The sequence below is a fragment of the Mastigoproctus giganteus genome, chromosome 3 (genome assembly GCF_048544385.1).
Source record: "Mastigoproctus giganteus isolate SK-2022 chromosome 3, ASM4854438v1, whole genome shotgun sequence".
Taxonomy (NCBI): domain Eukaryota; kingdom Metazoa; phylum Arthropoda; class Arachnida; order Uropygi; family Thelyphonidae; genus Mastigoproctus; species Mastigoproctus giganteus.
The window spans coordinates 76,238,805-76,256,371 of record NC_143577.1 but is presented as its reverse complement, the minus strand read 5'-3'; the positions used below and the strand labels follow the sequence as shown (position 1 = coordinate 76,256,371).

At 36.8% G+C, this 17,567-nt stretch overlaps 1 protein-coding gene across 4 annotated transcripts in view; it reads left to right on the top strand.

Annotated features, from left to right (window-relative positions):
• The window catches only part of LOC150088093 (3',5'-cyclic-AMP phosphodiesterase 4C-like), a 528,447-nt gene that overhangs the window by 467,069 nt on the left and 43,811 nt on the right, over nucleotides 1-17,567 (top strand). For all 4 annotated transcript variants that reach the window (XM_090369333.1, XM_090369331.1, XM_090369332.1 and 1 more), the window contains exon 2: nucleotides 15,460-15,639. In XM_090369333.1, coding sequence (XP_090225459.1) covers nucleotides 15,460-15,639 — 180 coding nt within the window. The remainder of the gene's footprint in view (nucleotides 1-15,459; nucleotides 15,640-17,567) is intronic.

Below are 17,567 nucleotides of genomic sequence, written 5' to 3'. Positions count from 1 at the left end.
ACAAACTTACATCTGTTGTTGTGGAAGTCGATATCTTAAATAAATTCACGGAAGAACTAGACAAATTCTTGGAGGGTATGGATGAACGAAGTGTATAGGTTTTTTTTTTTGCTGATGCTTTATAAACTTGCTTTCTTGCATCATACGCCACTACAACTACTATTACCAGTATATAGAACAAGTAACTACCATTCCGATCACCGTATCAGCCACTGGCATGGTGCCAAAGAGCCTACACAAGAGCCTAGCAGTAATAGGCGACACAGAGAGCAGCAGTTTTGAACACCTGCAGAATTGTCAGAGTTCCTCGATCAATTATAGTAACCGGACATAACAACTCCACTCAGTTGATACCAGTATCCGTCGTGGAATGGAAAAACACCCATAAGGAGAAGAAAATGATAATAATATTCGTTTCTGCCAGCTTCCCTTTGAGTATTGGAACCTTTGCTTGATTATTCATTTCACATTCATTCTGCTACTAGTTTCGCATCTACACTGGTGTTCAAAGAAAGTGCATCACCTAGGAATTTCACATTTCTAACCCTTTCTCGCGATGATATGTTACATTAATGACTAGAATCACAAATAGAAATATAAACAAAAGATATTTATTAATAAATGAGGAAAAACTAAGTAATATTTGACAGGTTCTCTCAAAATATTCCAAAATGAGTATAAAGGACAACCTTTATACAACAGTTTTGGTAAACACGACAATTATGGCTGAAATGTTATCAGAAGCCATCAATTTGCTTCACTTTATCATTTTAAATGAAAAGTTTACCAGATGCAAACTAATATTTAGTTGAACTGCCTCTGGCCCTGATGACAGCAGCATACCGTCGAGGCATTGACAAGATCAATTTCTGAAGATAATCAACTGATAGTTCGTGGTTCCAAACACAAATTATAGCTTCCTGAAGTTCACGAAGGGTCTTTGGTTTCTTTCTGGCAACTGCAGATTCCACACGATGCCAACAGTTCTCTATAGGATTCAGGTCCGGGCTGTTTCCTGGCCAGCAAGAGTTGTAATGGACCGATATCTTAAATAAATTCACGGAAGAATTAGACAAATTCTTGGAGGGTATGGATGAGCGGAGTGTATTCTTCCAATTATTTTTTCACCTGTAACAAATGTAAACACATAGAAACACTAATGCAGAAATGAAGCTAAGGTAACTACAAAAGTGCCTTCTTGCACTTTTCGCCCGATGACAAGGAGCAGAGTCGTTCTGAAAGATGCAGTTACTTGGAAGGTCGAAATGGTCTCTAATGGTTGGCAGAAATTTGCCTTTCAATATAGCCAGGCATCCATTGGCATTTACGGAACCTTTTATAAACTGCAGGTGACCTACTCCGCGATTCGAAATGCACCCCATATCATTTGACTGGTAGAGAATTTCACTGTAGACACCATACAGTCTGGATGGTATTCTTCACCACGTCTACGGCGAATCGTTTGTCTCCCATCAGAGCTATGCAGGTTGAATTTCTTCTCATCCGAGAAAATAAGACTTTCATTGCTCGGGGGTCCATTTGAAATGCTCCTTACACCAAATTAATCGGGCCTTTTTCATTTTTTGTGTGATGGGGAGGCTTCTTTTTCTTAGGACGACGGGCTTCAAGTCCATTTTTGAAAAGGCGTCTGCTGACTGTTACTGCACTTGCTACCACTCCTGTACGTTCTTCCCAATTTCTTTTCAGCCAAAACAAAGAAGCTTTATGGTTTTTAAGGCATAAGCCCCTCAAAACGCGGTCCTGTTTGGTGTAGAGACTCGTTTGCGTCCGGTTCTTTTTTTCCTATCAGCAGAACCAGTATTCTTGAGTTTGGAAAGAAATCTACTCACTGTCGACTGATTACAAGACACTCTGTAAGCCGTATGACGGGAAGAACATCCTTTCTCACATAAAGCAACGATAGCACTCTTTCTTCGTGGCGTCAACTGCACGTAACTCGCCATCCTGACACAGTCAAGCAATGACTGCAACTCTTGCATAGCGTGCTTATATAGCTTAAAGTAACAGCTGATGCAATATTACGTCATCACCTACGCGTGTCAATCTTATCTGATGCAATCTGTAAGAAATATTGCTATGTGCTTACGTTATTCGGACCACAATTACAATTTTAAGGGGTGGTGCACTTTCTTTGAACACCAGTGTATATAGACTAAAGAGATCGTGGCGTTGTGTATGTCAGTGTAATGTGATTAGAATAGGTAGCATGTTACTTGTACCTAATCGAATTCAAGTTTTTTTTTTTTTATTCACTATTTTTTTTTATTTTATAATTAAAAGTGCTGAACTAACCAGAGACATTCAAGTTCTCTTACTCGCAAAGAAAATTCTTAGCATTAACTAACGTACGTGTGGGGAATATTTTAGCACAAGGATGTACAGTATATACAAACTTAGCGTAAAATATTTCTAGCATTTTCATGATGATAAAAACGTGTATAAATGGTGTTTATTTATTACCTCATGGGAACAAAAAATATTGCAAATCTGTTTGAAGAAAAGTATTCGTACGCGTTTTCAAGTGTTCCATGCAACATATTCATTTTATGCCTAGGCTAGTCGAGGGGGGAAAATATTCCCGATGTTAAAGTGCTCGGAGTCAGTATTATAAAACCTCTCTTCCGATTGCATGTTTCGACAGCGAATCAATCAGAAGACAGGTTTTGCAAGCGCAGTTTTTAAGAAGCTCCATATACCAGAAAGTCTCGGAGATTTAATCTGGGTTTCTTAGAGACTATTTAATATCAGAACTCTGGCCATAATGCTTGTTATTCTTCAAAATACTAGTCACACTTTAATGGAAGTGAGGTAGCTCTTCATCTTTTTTTTTGCTGGAGTGGATATGCTGAGGACGCCTCATTCACGCAAAACGATGCTTGGCACACGTTAGCATACTTCTCCCCAGTTACTGTAACGGTTTTGAGTACCCCATGAACTTCTTCCTCAAAAATATACGAACACAATGAATTCGTCCACTATACAGCAATTTCTTCACCATGAAGAGCAATTGCAAAGTAAGCATTGGGTCAGCTGTATGCCTATTTTGTCTGTAAAAAAATATCCCCCATTAGAAGTAATCTCACGAGATTAGATCTGGGGAATATAGTGGTCGCACTATCCATACTCAAAACTTCGAGGCAACTTATTTGCAAGAACATGATCATAAAAGTGCTTGAACTCCATTCTACTGTAAAAATGTTTTTGCTCTAAATCAGCTCTCATGCTTTGGAGCGCGTGAGCAGTTTCTTAAATTAGCTGAATTCTATGTATATCTCTTGACCGTCCTCTGACCTCTGAGATAGCACGGTGGTTGTAATTACCATCCTTACATACTGGGTGGAAAAGTTCGGATTTCGTCAATGACGCTAGAAGTTGGTTTTTTTTTTTTTTTTTTTTCCTTTTCCGGAAAATAAGGTTTAGTTCAGCAAACACCAAACCGACCACAAAATACATGCAATTACAGACACTATCCTGACACCAGATAGTCTTACATGCTTTGGTACTTAACACACACCTAAATCAACCTAAGAACATCCAGATAACGATCAGCGTTCATGTTTCGTCGTTGAAAATTGAACTGACACAGCGCACCATACTATTGACGTACATAATGATATTTAATTCATTTATAGTTCTCCCAGGACTATATAGACTAATGCAGTGTCTCCTTCGCTTGTATGTGCTAGCTATCTGTATGCTTGTGTTCCCGGTGTATCTGTTGGGATAAACCCAGTAATTACTCACGGGAAACTCCACCCCTCCGCTCTAGATCGACGAACTAAAACTCGAGTGAAAAGATCATTTTCCTCCGGTCTGTGACTGGACTCGAACCTAGACACTTCTGATGGGGCGTCAAGTTGTCTAAGTCATTATACTAACAAGATCTACCGGGGTTCGAGCCCGTCACCACCAAATACGGAGGATGCGGAAAGGTCAGGGAATGACCACCGCGTATCCCGGAGCAATATGGCCTTAGTTGCTAATGCTCCTAAAAACCAAACAACAAACAAACAAGATCTTATCAATAGCCAATGGAAAATTTAGATATATCCATACAGGTAAAAATAGGCCATGTCTATAATTCTCAATAATTTTTATATTTGAATTTTAAAAAGAAACATTATCACATATTGTGTAAAAATCCTCTAAATTCATGAAAGTAATACTAATAATAAATGTTATAAACATCTACATCTTTTCATCATATTCGAACAAATGTTTGAATCATCGAATTTGTTTTCCAAATGTTTGAACCAAGAAAAACTAGTTAAACATTGTCTGGGGGAGGGGAAGCAAGGAACTACCCTCTCCCGGGCGGGGGTAGCTCCCGTAGGAGACCCTTGAAAGTTCAATACCCCAAAACGGGGCATTGAAATTTCAAGAAACGCGAAGTGTAGTGGTCCGTAACTTCGTGTGTATTCTACGGTCGATTTTAGGTCTGTGAGGGGAAACCGGAGTACCCGGAGAAAACCTCACTCCACGGCCTGAGATCGACTAACTCAGCACCGAGTGGAAGAAGGCAGGAAAACTTCCTAAATACCTTCTGCTGGATTCGAACCCAGACCCTTCCACTCGGCGAACAAGCACGCTACAACTGTGCTACCGTGGACCGCATGAATAGCGAACGCTAGTGAAGTTATATGCTTCACAGTGTCCCCGTAATATTGGGATCGTTTTAGGTAAGCGAATCATTCATTGTGCGATGCTGCAAGCCGTTTGGAACTGCGAAACTCAAATATCATTAATGTGTTAATTCTTTTACTTTTAGATTATGTAATTATTAAATTTTATAATAAACACTGAAAATGTCAATTCAAGATATAAACTTCTTGAATACATGCACGGAATCTTTTCATCATATTCGATGATATCTTTTGTGTGTCACGAACTGTAATCTATTTCACGAAAATGCGTTAATAATAATCACGAAATTGTTGATTTGTGTGGTTCTAGTGAATCTTGATATTTGCATTTTTATTTATGCGCTTTTGGATGAGTTTGTGTAAGTGTAACCTTACCACCACTGCTCTGCATGCGTAGATGCACAGTGTTAAAGGTGTGGTTTTGTACGAATTGCTTGGTATTATCAAAATGAGACAAACAGATTGTTTACGAATGTCCTTAATACTTTTTTTATATTAATTGTTGCATTATCACATATTTCTGCAAGATTACACGCCGGGCTTCAAATACCGTATACGTTCAGCTTAAATATTTTCTTACATATTTCGGGGAGAGATAATAATAATTCTAAAACTGTTAATTACTGATAAGTAATTGGGGTGGGGGGAAACAGACTGAAAATAAAATTTTATTAATGCTCAAGCTGAAAAAAATATCATTACACCTTTTAAGTAGGAGATTTATTCCCAATATGTCCTTGTGGATGAATCGTTAATATAAAACATTTTCTATAATACAAAAATATTTCTGTTATGACTCCTATTCCACAAATGTTTGATGGGGTTGATGTTGGGGGAATTTGGCGACCAAGGGAGCACACAAAATGCTTGGACCTGATCCTAGAACCATTCCTGCACAATGCGGGCCTTGTGATACGTTGTCTTGTTTAAAGCGCCCAATGTCATCTCGATGCACGGTCATCATGTAGGGAAAACCTTGGTCCGAAACAATGCAGAAGCAGGACCTGGAGGTGAGGGTGACCAGTGATGTCCATGAAAACATCCCCCAAGCCATGATACATCGCCCCCGGCCAACTGTGCAATCTGGTTGCATAGTTGGATGATATTCAAGTGTTATTAAAGAAAGCTATTGACTACATTTCCGAACAACCTAGCAAGATAACATTCCTGTAAGAAAATTAACTGTGAAACCCTGAAAAAACTTAATTTTTTATAGTTACATTTAATATTAATAAATAATAATTAAATGAAATATTTATCATTCCAAAAGAAAAGTTCAGTAAGGTTTAGCAGTTTTCCTGCAAGGAACAGTTGATGCTTTATCATCAACTCCGAGAACTACATGTTTAGAAAATTTTATATATATGCAGTGACTATTTACTACTATAAAATAACACTAATTATACTATACTACTAACACTAGGTGTCAGATGAGCCTCATCAACCGGTGCATTACCACCACTTTGCTAATTGGAGGTTTGAAGTGGTGAAACTCATGTTTAGTCTCTATAGCAAAGTTTCCGGCATCCCCTTCCCCTCAATCCATGCACTGTACTACTGATACTGACTAATACCAATATAAAATAGCACTAATAATATAATATAATATAATACAATACAATACTATAGTATAATATGGGGAACAAAATTTTTAAATCAACTAGATGACTGTTATTTGTATCAACATGTCAGGGAAACTACTAGAGAAAAGAATATCCTAGACCTCATCATCACACATGAATCAGATGACATAACAGAGCTGACCGTAGAGGAACCAGTAGCATGAAGTGATCACGGAGTTCTAGTGGATGATGAAGAAAGAGAGAGGTGGCAGTCGTAAAAAGGCAAAGGAATGGGTTATAATTTCAGAAAAGGAAATTACAATGCCTTATGGCCTCCATTAACTGGTAGATATCGCACAGAGAACGAATACAATTGAACTGTGGTATGCTTTTAAAACATTAATCACAAACGCCTTGAATGCGTTAAAAAAAAACCATTAAAAAAATACTCCACGAGGAGGGTTCCAAGTTGGATGAATAGCGAAGTTGCCACATTACTTGAGCAGAAAAAGGTGGCATGGAAAGGTTACAGGGCAATAAAAAGTACTGAAGCCTATAACAGCTACAAGGTGATGTGTAATAGAGCCACAGAAAAGGTTCGACAGGCAAAGGCACTTTATGAGAAATCGCTAGCAAACAGAGAAAAGAGTGGGGATAAGGAATTCTTCACATATATAAATGCCAAGAGCAGGACAAACCAGATCGGACCTTTACGTAAGGGAAAGGGGATAGTATTAAATACACCAGCTGCCGTTGCAGATGAACTTAACAGTTATTTTGCATCGAAATTTACAGATGAAAAACCTTTTGTGGCAATGGGAATTGTGGTAGCAAAGTTGAAAAATATATAATTAATGATATTGCAATTTCGCAAGATTATTTAATGAAAAACTTTCGCGCCTACAGGCCAGTAAGGCTCCTGGAGTTGATGGAATATATAACCTATAATCTTAAGGGAGGCGGCAAGTGAGTGCATTGAACCATTGAGGCTAATTGTGCGAGCAATACTAGACTCTGGGGAGATTCCGTTGGATTGGAAAAGTGCCAATGTATCTTCCATACATAAGGGTGGTTCTAAGAGTGAAGTGGGAAATTATCGACCTGTCAGTGTGACTTCAGTGGTAGGGAAAATCATGGAGGCATGTAGGGAAAATCATCAAAGGTGGAATTCAGGATCATTTGGATAGAATTGAAATTCTCAAGGATACTCAGCATGGTTTCTGGTTCTATTTTGAAAGGGTCACTCATGAGCTGGATTTAGGGAATAATTTCGACATTGTTTATCTAGATTTTAGCAAAGCTTTTGACTCAGTCCCACATGAGCGGTTACTTTATAAGCTGGAACAGATTGGAATCAATGGGAAAATCCTTAGATGGATAGCAGGATGGCTTCAGGGCAGGAGGCAGAGGGTTGTGATAAATGGCTATTCCTCAGATTGGGTTGATGTAAGAAGTGGGGTTCCTCAAGGATCAGTATTAGGACCACTGTTGTTTTTAATTTTCATAAACGACATTGATGAAGGAATAGAGAGCATGATGTCTAAATTGGTAGAGTAGTTAATGATCACTGTCAAGCTGAACTCCTTCAGAGAGACCTAGATAGACTTCAGGAATGGTCAGAAAAATGGCAGCTATACTTTAATCCAACAAAGTGTAAGGTATTACACCTGGGAAACAGTAATCCCAAAATAACTTATTCACTTGGTGGAGTTCAACTAAACCCAGTACTGGAGGAAAGGGACTTGGGTGTTACGATACGGTCAGACATGAAATTCTCTGAGCATTGTAAACAGTTTGCAAGGAAGGCCCATGGTGTCCTATCGATGATCTATCGAACTTTTTCAAGTAGAGATAGGGACATGATAATCCCATTATATAAGGCTTTTGTTAGACCACACTTGGAATACTGCGTTCAAGTATGGAAACCGCACCTAAAGAAAGACATTGTGCTTCTTGAAAGGGTGCAAAGACGGGTAACTCGCCTGGTGAGATCGGCAAAAGGGCGTCCTTATGATGAAAGACTTCGAATATGTGGGTTGCAGAGTTTGGAAACTAGACACCTTAGAGGAGATTTGATTGAGGTGTGTAAGACTCTGAGAGATATCAGTAAAATGAATGAGGACGAAATTTTCAAGATTATAAATGATGCTAGAAGTAGGGGACATAAATTCAAGTTACGGGAGTAGATGTTTAGATTGTACTGCAGGAAGTTTTATTTTAGCCAGCGAGTTATAAATTACTGGAATAAGTTGCCTACATGGGTGGTAGAGGCTGACAGTCTGGGGAAATTCAAAGGTCATCTGGATAGTACCTTCGGGTGAGAGAAACGCATAGGATGATAGGTTTAATTTCCTTTTCTTTTATTAATTATTAGTGTTTTTTTTTTTTTTTTTTTTTTTTTGCTGGTTCAGCATAAGCTTTTTTTGCACCATGCGGCCATTACTAATATATACTAACACTAGGTGGTAGGTGACTCTCATCACTTTTCTTATTGGCGGCTTGAACTGGTGAAACCCATGTTTAGTCACCAGAGCGAAGTTTCCAGCATCCCCATCTCTTTCAACCCATGCATGGTACTAAGTACTATAGGTTTTTATACCTTTCGTGTTTTCATAAAAAAAAATAAAATAAAATATTTGCAACTAGCATATTTTAGAGTTTTTATGTGACTTTTCGTCATTTCTTTCTGAACGCGTGCGATCGTGTTTACCATTCTCGTAATGCGATCCCGCCGACAATAATATCATTCTTGCTATCGATCAGCGTTACTCTCTTTAGACTTGTTGACCAACCTGTTTGTCGCATAACTGCTCGGAGCTTTCCTGAAATTGAATTTTATTACAAAGTCTGAGTTGCCCTTGAACCATAGTAATACGTCGCTAAATCTTTTCACTAAAACGCAAGTTGTCCCATCAAATACGCCATCTAGTCGGACAATATTTCAAGAACTTGCTGCTCGCGGTATCACATTTTCCAGATAAACTATGTTCTGTGGACGGCCCAGAGTCAATTCTGTTTATATCTTTTGGGAAATATGTGCAGTTTAAATTGAAGCATGTGTTTTTTTTTCTCGAATGCTCTAAAAACAATGACAGTCTTAAAAAAAATTATCGATTATTTAAGAAAGCTGCATAGCAAATATTTCCTTTTGCTGATCGCTGTTGGGAATTGAGTACTTTATGTTCCAGTTAACTTGACCAAAAACTGAGTACCGTATGTGAGCACTCTTGCTAGTTCATAGCCAGAGTGCCGTATATATTACAGTAGGCAACTCTTGGTAGTTGCTTTGACGCAAAAACAACCATCTTCTACCGGGTATTTGTTCAGTGACTACTACATAACAATATGTTGTACGTAATTATTATACACAATACAGAAGAAAATAATAAAATGGAAGAGTTTTAACTCTAATATATTCAATTAAAGTTCTAAGTTCTTGAGCTATACGATTCATAACAGTGGTAAAAAAATGTTTAAGATAGTAGCGTTGAATCATTAGATATGTGTCCGTTAAGGTTTGCTTCTATAGCTTTCTCCTTCATAGAATTTGTCAGGATATACTTTAATTTTATTATAAGTTCCCACCCTTTTTTTTTTTGTTGGGAAGAATCTATTTAGACCTTTCGGTTTGGCTAGCTTATTATTTGCCAGAAACATGGATCTGGCTACTTTTCATGATACCACTGGAAGATTCCATAACGCTTGTAACGTCTAGACACATTGAAATTAGTTTTGGTATAATGAATATTTTCAAGGGAGACAGCATCCAAACTGGTCGTCATAATTGTTTTTCCTGTCTCACTGTTTAGCTAACGTAACAACCAATAATCTAGGCAAAAAGCGTATTGCGATTGAGGTGCTGAGGACCAAATCATTTGAAGCATCTTCTGGAATGGACACCAGACATGTCAGCTGTGCTTCTAATTCATTTAAAACCTATAGTTTTAAGATATGCTTCTAGTTCTTGGATTTGAAAGTTAATACGAATGCTAATTACAGACTGTTTGCGGGTCTTTGGAAGAAACTTGTAAAATAGGAAGGGGGGAAAGTATTTGCTCACAAATAACATAGAACAGCACCATTGTATGTATGTGTTTTATATTATACGAGTGTCAGTGATAAATGGTGAGTTTACAAATATGATATAATACTCTTAGGTTTCAACAGTTCTTGAGTTTTCTTCAATCTAATAAAAAAGATAACAGTATGCCTCTTTTAATGCTTTTATTATATTTACTGAATAAACAAGATATAAGTATTCACTAATTCTGATTATGAGAAACCAGAAGCGTAACTACGAATTCTTTTGCCTGCTTCCATGAGATTTTCGAGTATTCCCTACTTGATCTTTAAAAACCATACCACACAACGCTATCGGGCTCCCTTGCTTTTCTTCCCACTTCTCCTCATTGGAAAAAATATTTATTTATTATTATTATGTTTTTTTTTTCGTGCTGTAAATTTTGTCTCATTTCTAGTTTCAGAGTTTCCAAACGTTGCTACTGCGAAATAGCGGCTGAATTACGAATTAGTGGTCGGAGTCCTTTTGGTGGTCCTCATGCAGAAAGAACAAACTCTGAGGACTATATTGCCACTTTAAATTTAAACAAAAAAGAGGCATGAAAAATATCCCTCCTCAACGTGGGGAATTTTTCACTAGCCAGAAGACCAGAGAATGAATCCAATAATGCAATAGATTGTGGCGCTTCCGTTCTTCACATGGAATAGATCTCGTTTCTTTTTAAAACCCTGAGCGCAAATTTAAAGATGGCAACGAGATTGGACATTAAAAAACGACTTCGAGAATTAGAAAAAGACTTCTTTTACCCCCACAGAATACTGGATCTTTCTTCCAGATGGAGTGAAGCCATTAAAGTGGAAGTTATGTAGGGAAAAGCAATGCTCACATAACCAACATATTTGTCATTTTTATGCATGCTTCACCTTTTTTCCTCATCAAAATTTATTGTTAAAAAAAGTGACATTTAATTTTTGTGCAATCCTCGTATAATAATTTATAAACTGAGTAGAAAAATGGTTTTCTCAGTCGTTAGCTCCGAACGTATGTGTTGTAATAGATCATTGATATTATAACAGTCTACAAATGGGTACTTGTGAGATTAATTGATAATTAGGCAGCGATAAAATTTTTTACTAATACTTGATCACTTTTTTTATCAATGCTGAGTTTGAAAATACCATAGATATGGTTGACTTAGCAGCGTTATATAAACTTAGCTAATTTAATTAAATCTTTGTTATCAACTATTTGACTGATACTTAAACTTCGTACCTAAGGGCTTTTAAACTTTGATATTTATTGGTCAAGGTTCTTTTCCCCTGGGTATAACTTTGAGTTATTTCGCATAACTGCGATAATAACACTTTCCAGGATCTAATAATAGAGGACTAAAAACTGTTTCTAGAGTTTACCTGCAGAATATCAGCTATCAGAGGACTCGTTTGAGGACAAAGTGCGCTTCAGTTTCTTTAGCTGCACGCTCTTATTGAAGTTTTCGAACAGAGAAAGTGCATGTTATTATATATTATTACACTATATAGAGTCTTCTACAGCCATATTGAAAGATATGCTGACAAACTCCAATTACTGAATTTGATTGCACAATTTTTATATAAATGACAAGTCTGCTGGAACATTACGCCCCGGTTCAAGAACTGTTTTATAAAATGCTCCACGTTTTCCAAATGAACGGCAATTTTAAATAATATAAAATGCTAGCAAGCAATGTGCTTTAGTTAAACATTTCCACATACTCGCGAACGATAGGAATTCTAGCTAGTATTTGCTGTACAGTAATCTAAACCAGCTATTTATGCTTCAGTGACTGCTGTACTGCCATCTAGTTCATATGACAATGATTGATACTCAGTACTACATTTTCATGAACAACAACAATCTCATCAATCCAAATTCTCATCTCCGAGTTCTCAGACATTTGATGCCGACGTCATACCTGTCTCTTTTAGATCGCAATTTCTGCGCAGATTGAGGATAGCTTGGAGTGCGCGTCTTCTTAATGGCCAAAATTTCCAACTAAATCAATGAATAAGATTCGATGTAACTTTTAAGACATTAAGATCTGTTTATTAAATCGTTGACATCCCTGAACGGCCATGAGCTAGCAGAGTATCAACAAGAAATATTATGTACACATACGGGGTTACATGCTTTTATATTGCAGATATACAATTATTGGAACAAAATATTCAACAATTAATTCAATATAGATAAATTGGTACTTTCCCAAATATATAGAATAATATATTTGGGAAATATTACGAAAGAATTCGACGCGTACTGGTACGCGTCGAATCCTTTTTCATTTCTTGTATCAGAGGAAACAAATTTTCTTTCGTTTCACCATCTTATTCAAAAAATTGGAAACCCTTCTGTAATACTTACCACAACTTTGTTCTAGTAAATATTATATTCGATATAGAAGTTCGCCAGTTTTTGCTGTACAATTTCACACGTACAAAATGTAGTACGGTCTCTATAATACTTCTTTGAAAACATTTTTTATATTCTTGTGTCCTTCTGGTAGTAACCATATCTTAACATGATGGAATGATCTGACCCGAGACACTGCTACATACAATTGGCCGTGACTAAATGCAGAGTTAGTCAGCGAATTTCTGACTCTATCAAACGTTTGCCCTTGACTTTTATTTATAGTCATCGCAAAAGCCAGCAGAATACAAAACTGCCGTCTCTTAAATGAGAATGGCAAATTCGAATCGGATGGTGTCAAATCTACACGCAGTAAGAGTATCCGTTTTCCTTTAGCTTCTCCTGTTATTATTTCTAGATCCAAAGAATTCTGAACCATAACTTTGACTATAAGTTTCGTACCCGTTGATCATTTTTTCTGAAATTGCCATATTCCGAAGTAAAATAAAACGATCCCCGACTTTTTCACGCTTAAAATGTAAGACTTGACAGTGAACACACCTTTCACTAAGTAAGCTAATACTGTGACATATTAAATCTTTCGGATCCTTAAATGCACATTTCAAACCGATCCTGGATGCATTTGCAATAGCACGAAAACGCGTTTCTTCTTTACCTCAAGGTACGTTCAACACGACCAGTTAGAGTAGCATGGCGGCTTAGCGGGGCTAAGGTAGGCAAAACTGGCCTGTTCTGTAAAATAAAACTATTCGGAATTTTTATATTTTCCCATTTTTCTGCACACCTAGGAATAAATATCTTCAATTTGAGACCACTTTCAGCCCGATCGGTTAGGCCTATCGTTCACAATGGCCGTCTCAAGAAAACGGCTTCCGTATTAATATATCAATGACTCATTTCCTGTGAATAAGAGTTCTTATTAATTTCCATTCTCAGAGTGCAAATATATAATTATTTCCTCCGAAACCGTTAGTGATAATAAATTGCTTCCTCAACAGTGTAGTTTATGTTCCTTCGTAATTAACTATCAGTGAATTAGTCACTTATATTCATTTTGATTCTGCATCTAACAATCCTAGGTGGGAAAAAAAAGTATAGGTTTTCTTTAAGTAGATACATCAGAAATCTGGGTGCTGTTTACAACACATGTTCGAAAGAAAATGGCCAAATAATGATAACGAAAAATATCTTGGCAGTTGCTGAACTTTTAAATGGAAGACTGGGTGACCGAAAACAGAATGTTGGATAGTAAGGCCAAGAGCGAAGCAAAGATCTGTGTCACGAGAAGAACATCTTAAAAGTGCTTTTATCCAATTAGCCTACAAAGATTTTTCGGTGAACACTTAATAACCTTAACATTGATCCTGAAAAACTCCACATGAACAAAACTTATAGGAAAAAGGTTTTAAATATGTAAAAGGATCAAAATTAGATCATACACAAGTGCAAAGCGATGATGACATCGCCTCCAATTCACAGTGACTGCTAAAAAAGAAACTATTGTGTAACTTTTGTGAATAATGAGCATGGTTATCATAATCAATGTTTTTTAATATTAAATTGTAATCTCTATTTGTTAAAAACTGTTGGTTTGAACTGAGCCTCAAAAACACCCCTAGCCAAAGGTTGTAAGCGCGTATTTTTTAGGAGAATAAACCGATATCATAATAATGTTCTTGGGTATACGGCCATCAGATCATATTAGTTTACAATAAATCATGAATACAATCGCTAGTCCTATTTAGTAGTCACGCGCTCTTGAACCACAGTCCACTCAAAGAGCGTGTGCTGCTGCAGTCTTGAGTTAACCACTCGGCTATGTCATGCCTGATAATAATTTCCACCGGTTGTCGCTTAGGAGAATAAAGACGTCATTACTGCCGCTCGGCTGTTCATTTATATTTAATACATTATTCGTCGTTCCACACAAGGTTACTAAGTAAGGCCACCTGCTTTGTAATAAGAGGCCAAGATTCGCTCTTCTTGCTTACGTTTTAATTCAATTAAAATCGATATTAGTTATTTTAGGTGTACCCTTGAATAACATTCTAAACTGAGCTGAAGCCTGTCGCTGTCACTGAAGGAAACAGTTTCCTTAAGAAAAGCGTTTTATCTAATTATTTCAATGCCCTCGTTTAAATAATTAGATTTGACTGATTAGTAGTAGCAGTCCATCTGCTGCGGTAGCCAAACTATGCGTCGGACAGATCATGCCATTCCTCGTGTTGCATTGCGCGGTTAATTGATCCACCGTGGCACGTCTGTCCCTTTTGATTGTTACTTACCCATTTGGTCAACAGTGCGTTAAAGAGCCACCAGCCAGAGATCCCATGCAGGCTGGATGGTGGTTCTTCCACGGTTGGTCCATTCTTCATACGCACGACACATGGCTGTAAAAAAACTGGACGAATACTCATGTCCCAGTGATCATTCTCTAATTGACTCGGTTAGGTCGCTTCTGCGTCCACACTTCGCGAGGAAAACTAGTCTACCGAATGCTGTAGTGCCAGACTCTACAATGCTCCACATGAAAACAGTACCGACAGACTCGGCGCATGAAGTCATGATTGAGGATGTTTATAATGCAAAGCTGTCTCAGTGTAAGTACCGGTATTTGTGGAAAAAAAAAAAAATGACGAAAATAAAGTATCTAATGACTTAACATGAAATTTTATTTTGCAGATAAATATATTTTTTAATTAAATACTTTGATAATCATTCTTAACAAGGAAATACCTCTGACATACTTATTTGGAATTTATAGACTTATGCGTTGATGACTCTTGTTCATTTATTTTAGCTTCGATGTTGAAGATGGATCGCCTCAAACACGTCAATTGTTGGATACCTCAAGTCCGTCAGCTGGTCTGCTGGTGCACAGTTTCCCACAGAGGAGGGAGTCTTTCCTTTACCGGTCAGATAATGATTTCGAGTTGTCCCCTAAATCGGCATCCAGGCATTCATCCCTCGGAAGCGAGTCGTAAGTACCTAATCTTCCTTTCGAAACAATTTCAATCTGAACTTAAAATCGTCGCTCTGGTCTTTATTTTGAAGAAGAGAAGTGATAACTTATACTAATGATAAATTTAAAAAAAAAAAAAATCATCTCTGTGAAAGGCACACAGTATTTCAAAGGTGCTCCCTTCACCATTGTAGAAATGTAGGCCCGCAGCTAAACACGGTTTCGTGGAGCTCTTGTCACAAACAATTCATCATTCTGAAATTGTATCTACTGAATATTTTCGAAAATGTTTCCTTCGGTGTAGGGAACACATGTAAAGAAGTGAATAAATTACTGTAGCGAGTTACTCGTACAAACATAACTTTGACAAGTAAATTTCTGCTTTAATATTCTCTATGTAACTTTATCATAACTTAAGTGTTTTAAAAAAACATTTTCTTGCCCAAACCTCGCTCATTTTCGCTTGTGTTATAAATAAATAAGATCTTTATTGTACAGTTCACCGGTACACGCAGGTACCACGACCATACAATACCCTTCACGGCACCATGCCAGGGGTTATGTGACAAGAGATAAAATAGCAATAATTATAATCTAAATAATACCTGGAAAATACAGTAACTGAAAAATAACATTCATCATCTCAATTTATTTATTGGTATGTGTATTAAAATGGCTAAATTTGACCAACTATTACAAAAGTTTTGGTAGTATATGTAATAGACACTTTCTTCTTTTAGGAATTAAAATACAACTGTGTTTATATAAACCTGTAAGCTTGTCATTTATAAAACTGTAATCTGAGTCCCTTTAACCGGGTCTCCTAAACCGGGTATTGCTGATTCGAGTCCCACCAAGGTTAAAAGGGTTTTTTAGAAGGCACCGTAGCCAGGTGGTCAAGTGCGTGGGTGAATAAGTACACGTGCTTTGAGTGACCGGGGTTCAAGCCTCTGACTGCTAAATACGATGAAATAAATGCTGTTTTTGTATTCTTTCTATCATTTGAATTCCTCTGACCTTTTTTAATCGTCCCGGAGTATAAACAGAATTTTTATTATTTTCTTTAATGAATTTATGCTTACGGATAATTTTAGTGGTGCTCTTAAAACTGTAATATGATTTCATAATGGATCTCGCGAAGAGATCCATTATGAAAAGAAAAATCTTAAATAATTTTGAAATCAACTTCAGCGTTTCTTGACTGTTAATTCAAATTCCAGTATCGCTGTTATCTTAAATATAAAGGGCTGGGTATAACCGCCACAAACCTCTGAAATAATGAGAGGAAATTTCTCAAAATATTAAGTCTGGGATAAATATCTGATTTTGTATGAAATACCACGATGACTTCCAAACCTTAGTAGAAAAAAAAAAAAAATTGGAAACCCTTCTGTAATATTTACTAGAACTTTGTTGGCACACCTTATCCGATATAGAAGTTCGCCAGTTTTTGCTGTACAAAAGTAAAGCACTGGTACTCAAAATAATTAATTAAAATCATACATCCTAACTGTATTCTGTAGTCTTAATATGATAAAATCATATCGGGCTATAGAAACCCGCATTTAGTAAGTCCTTGAACCCCATTTGTTTTATTTTTTAACAATTGCAAATTGAATTTTCCCAAACTGAAATAAATTTGATTGATTTCTTAATTGACTTTCCACATTAACTATTTCGCCGTCGCTGTCCTGAGTTTCCTCAGTGTTGCTTTCTGATTTTAACAGCTGTTCATTTTGCAGAAAGTTTTTTTTTTTTTTTTTTTTTTCAAAGTCGATAATACTGCCTTTGTGTTTCTTTGATACTCTCATCAATAACCGTAACCACAATTGTAACTTGTATATCAACGTTATTAACCCTTAAGGAAAAGATGCTTTTTGAAAACGAAATGAATAAAATAATCATCGCAAATAGTAATGAATATTAACACTTATTTAACCATACAT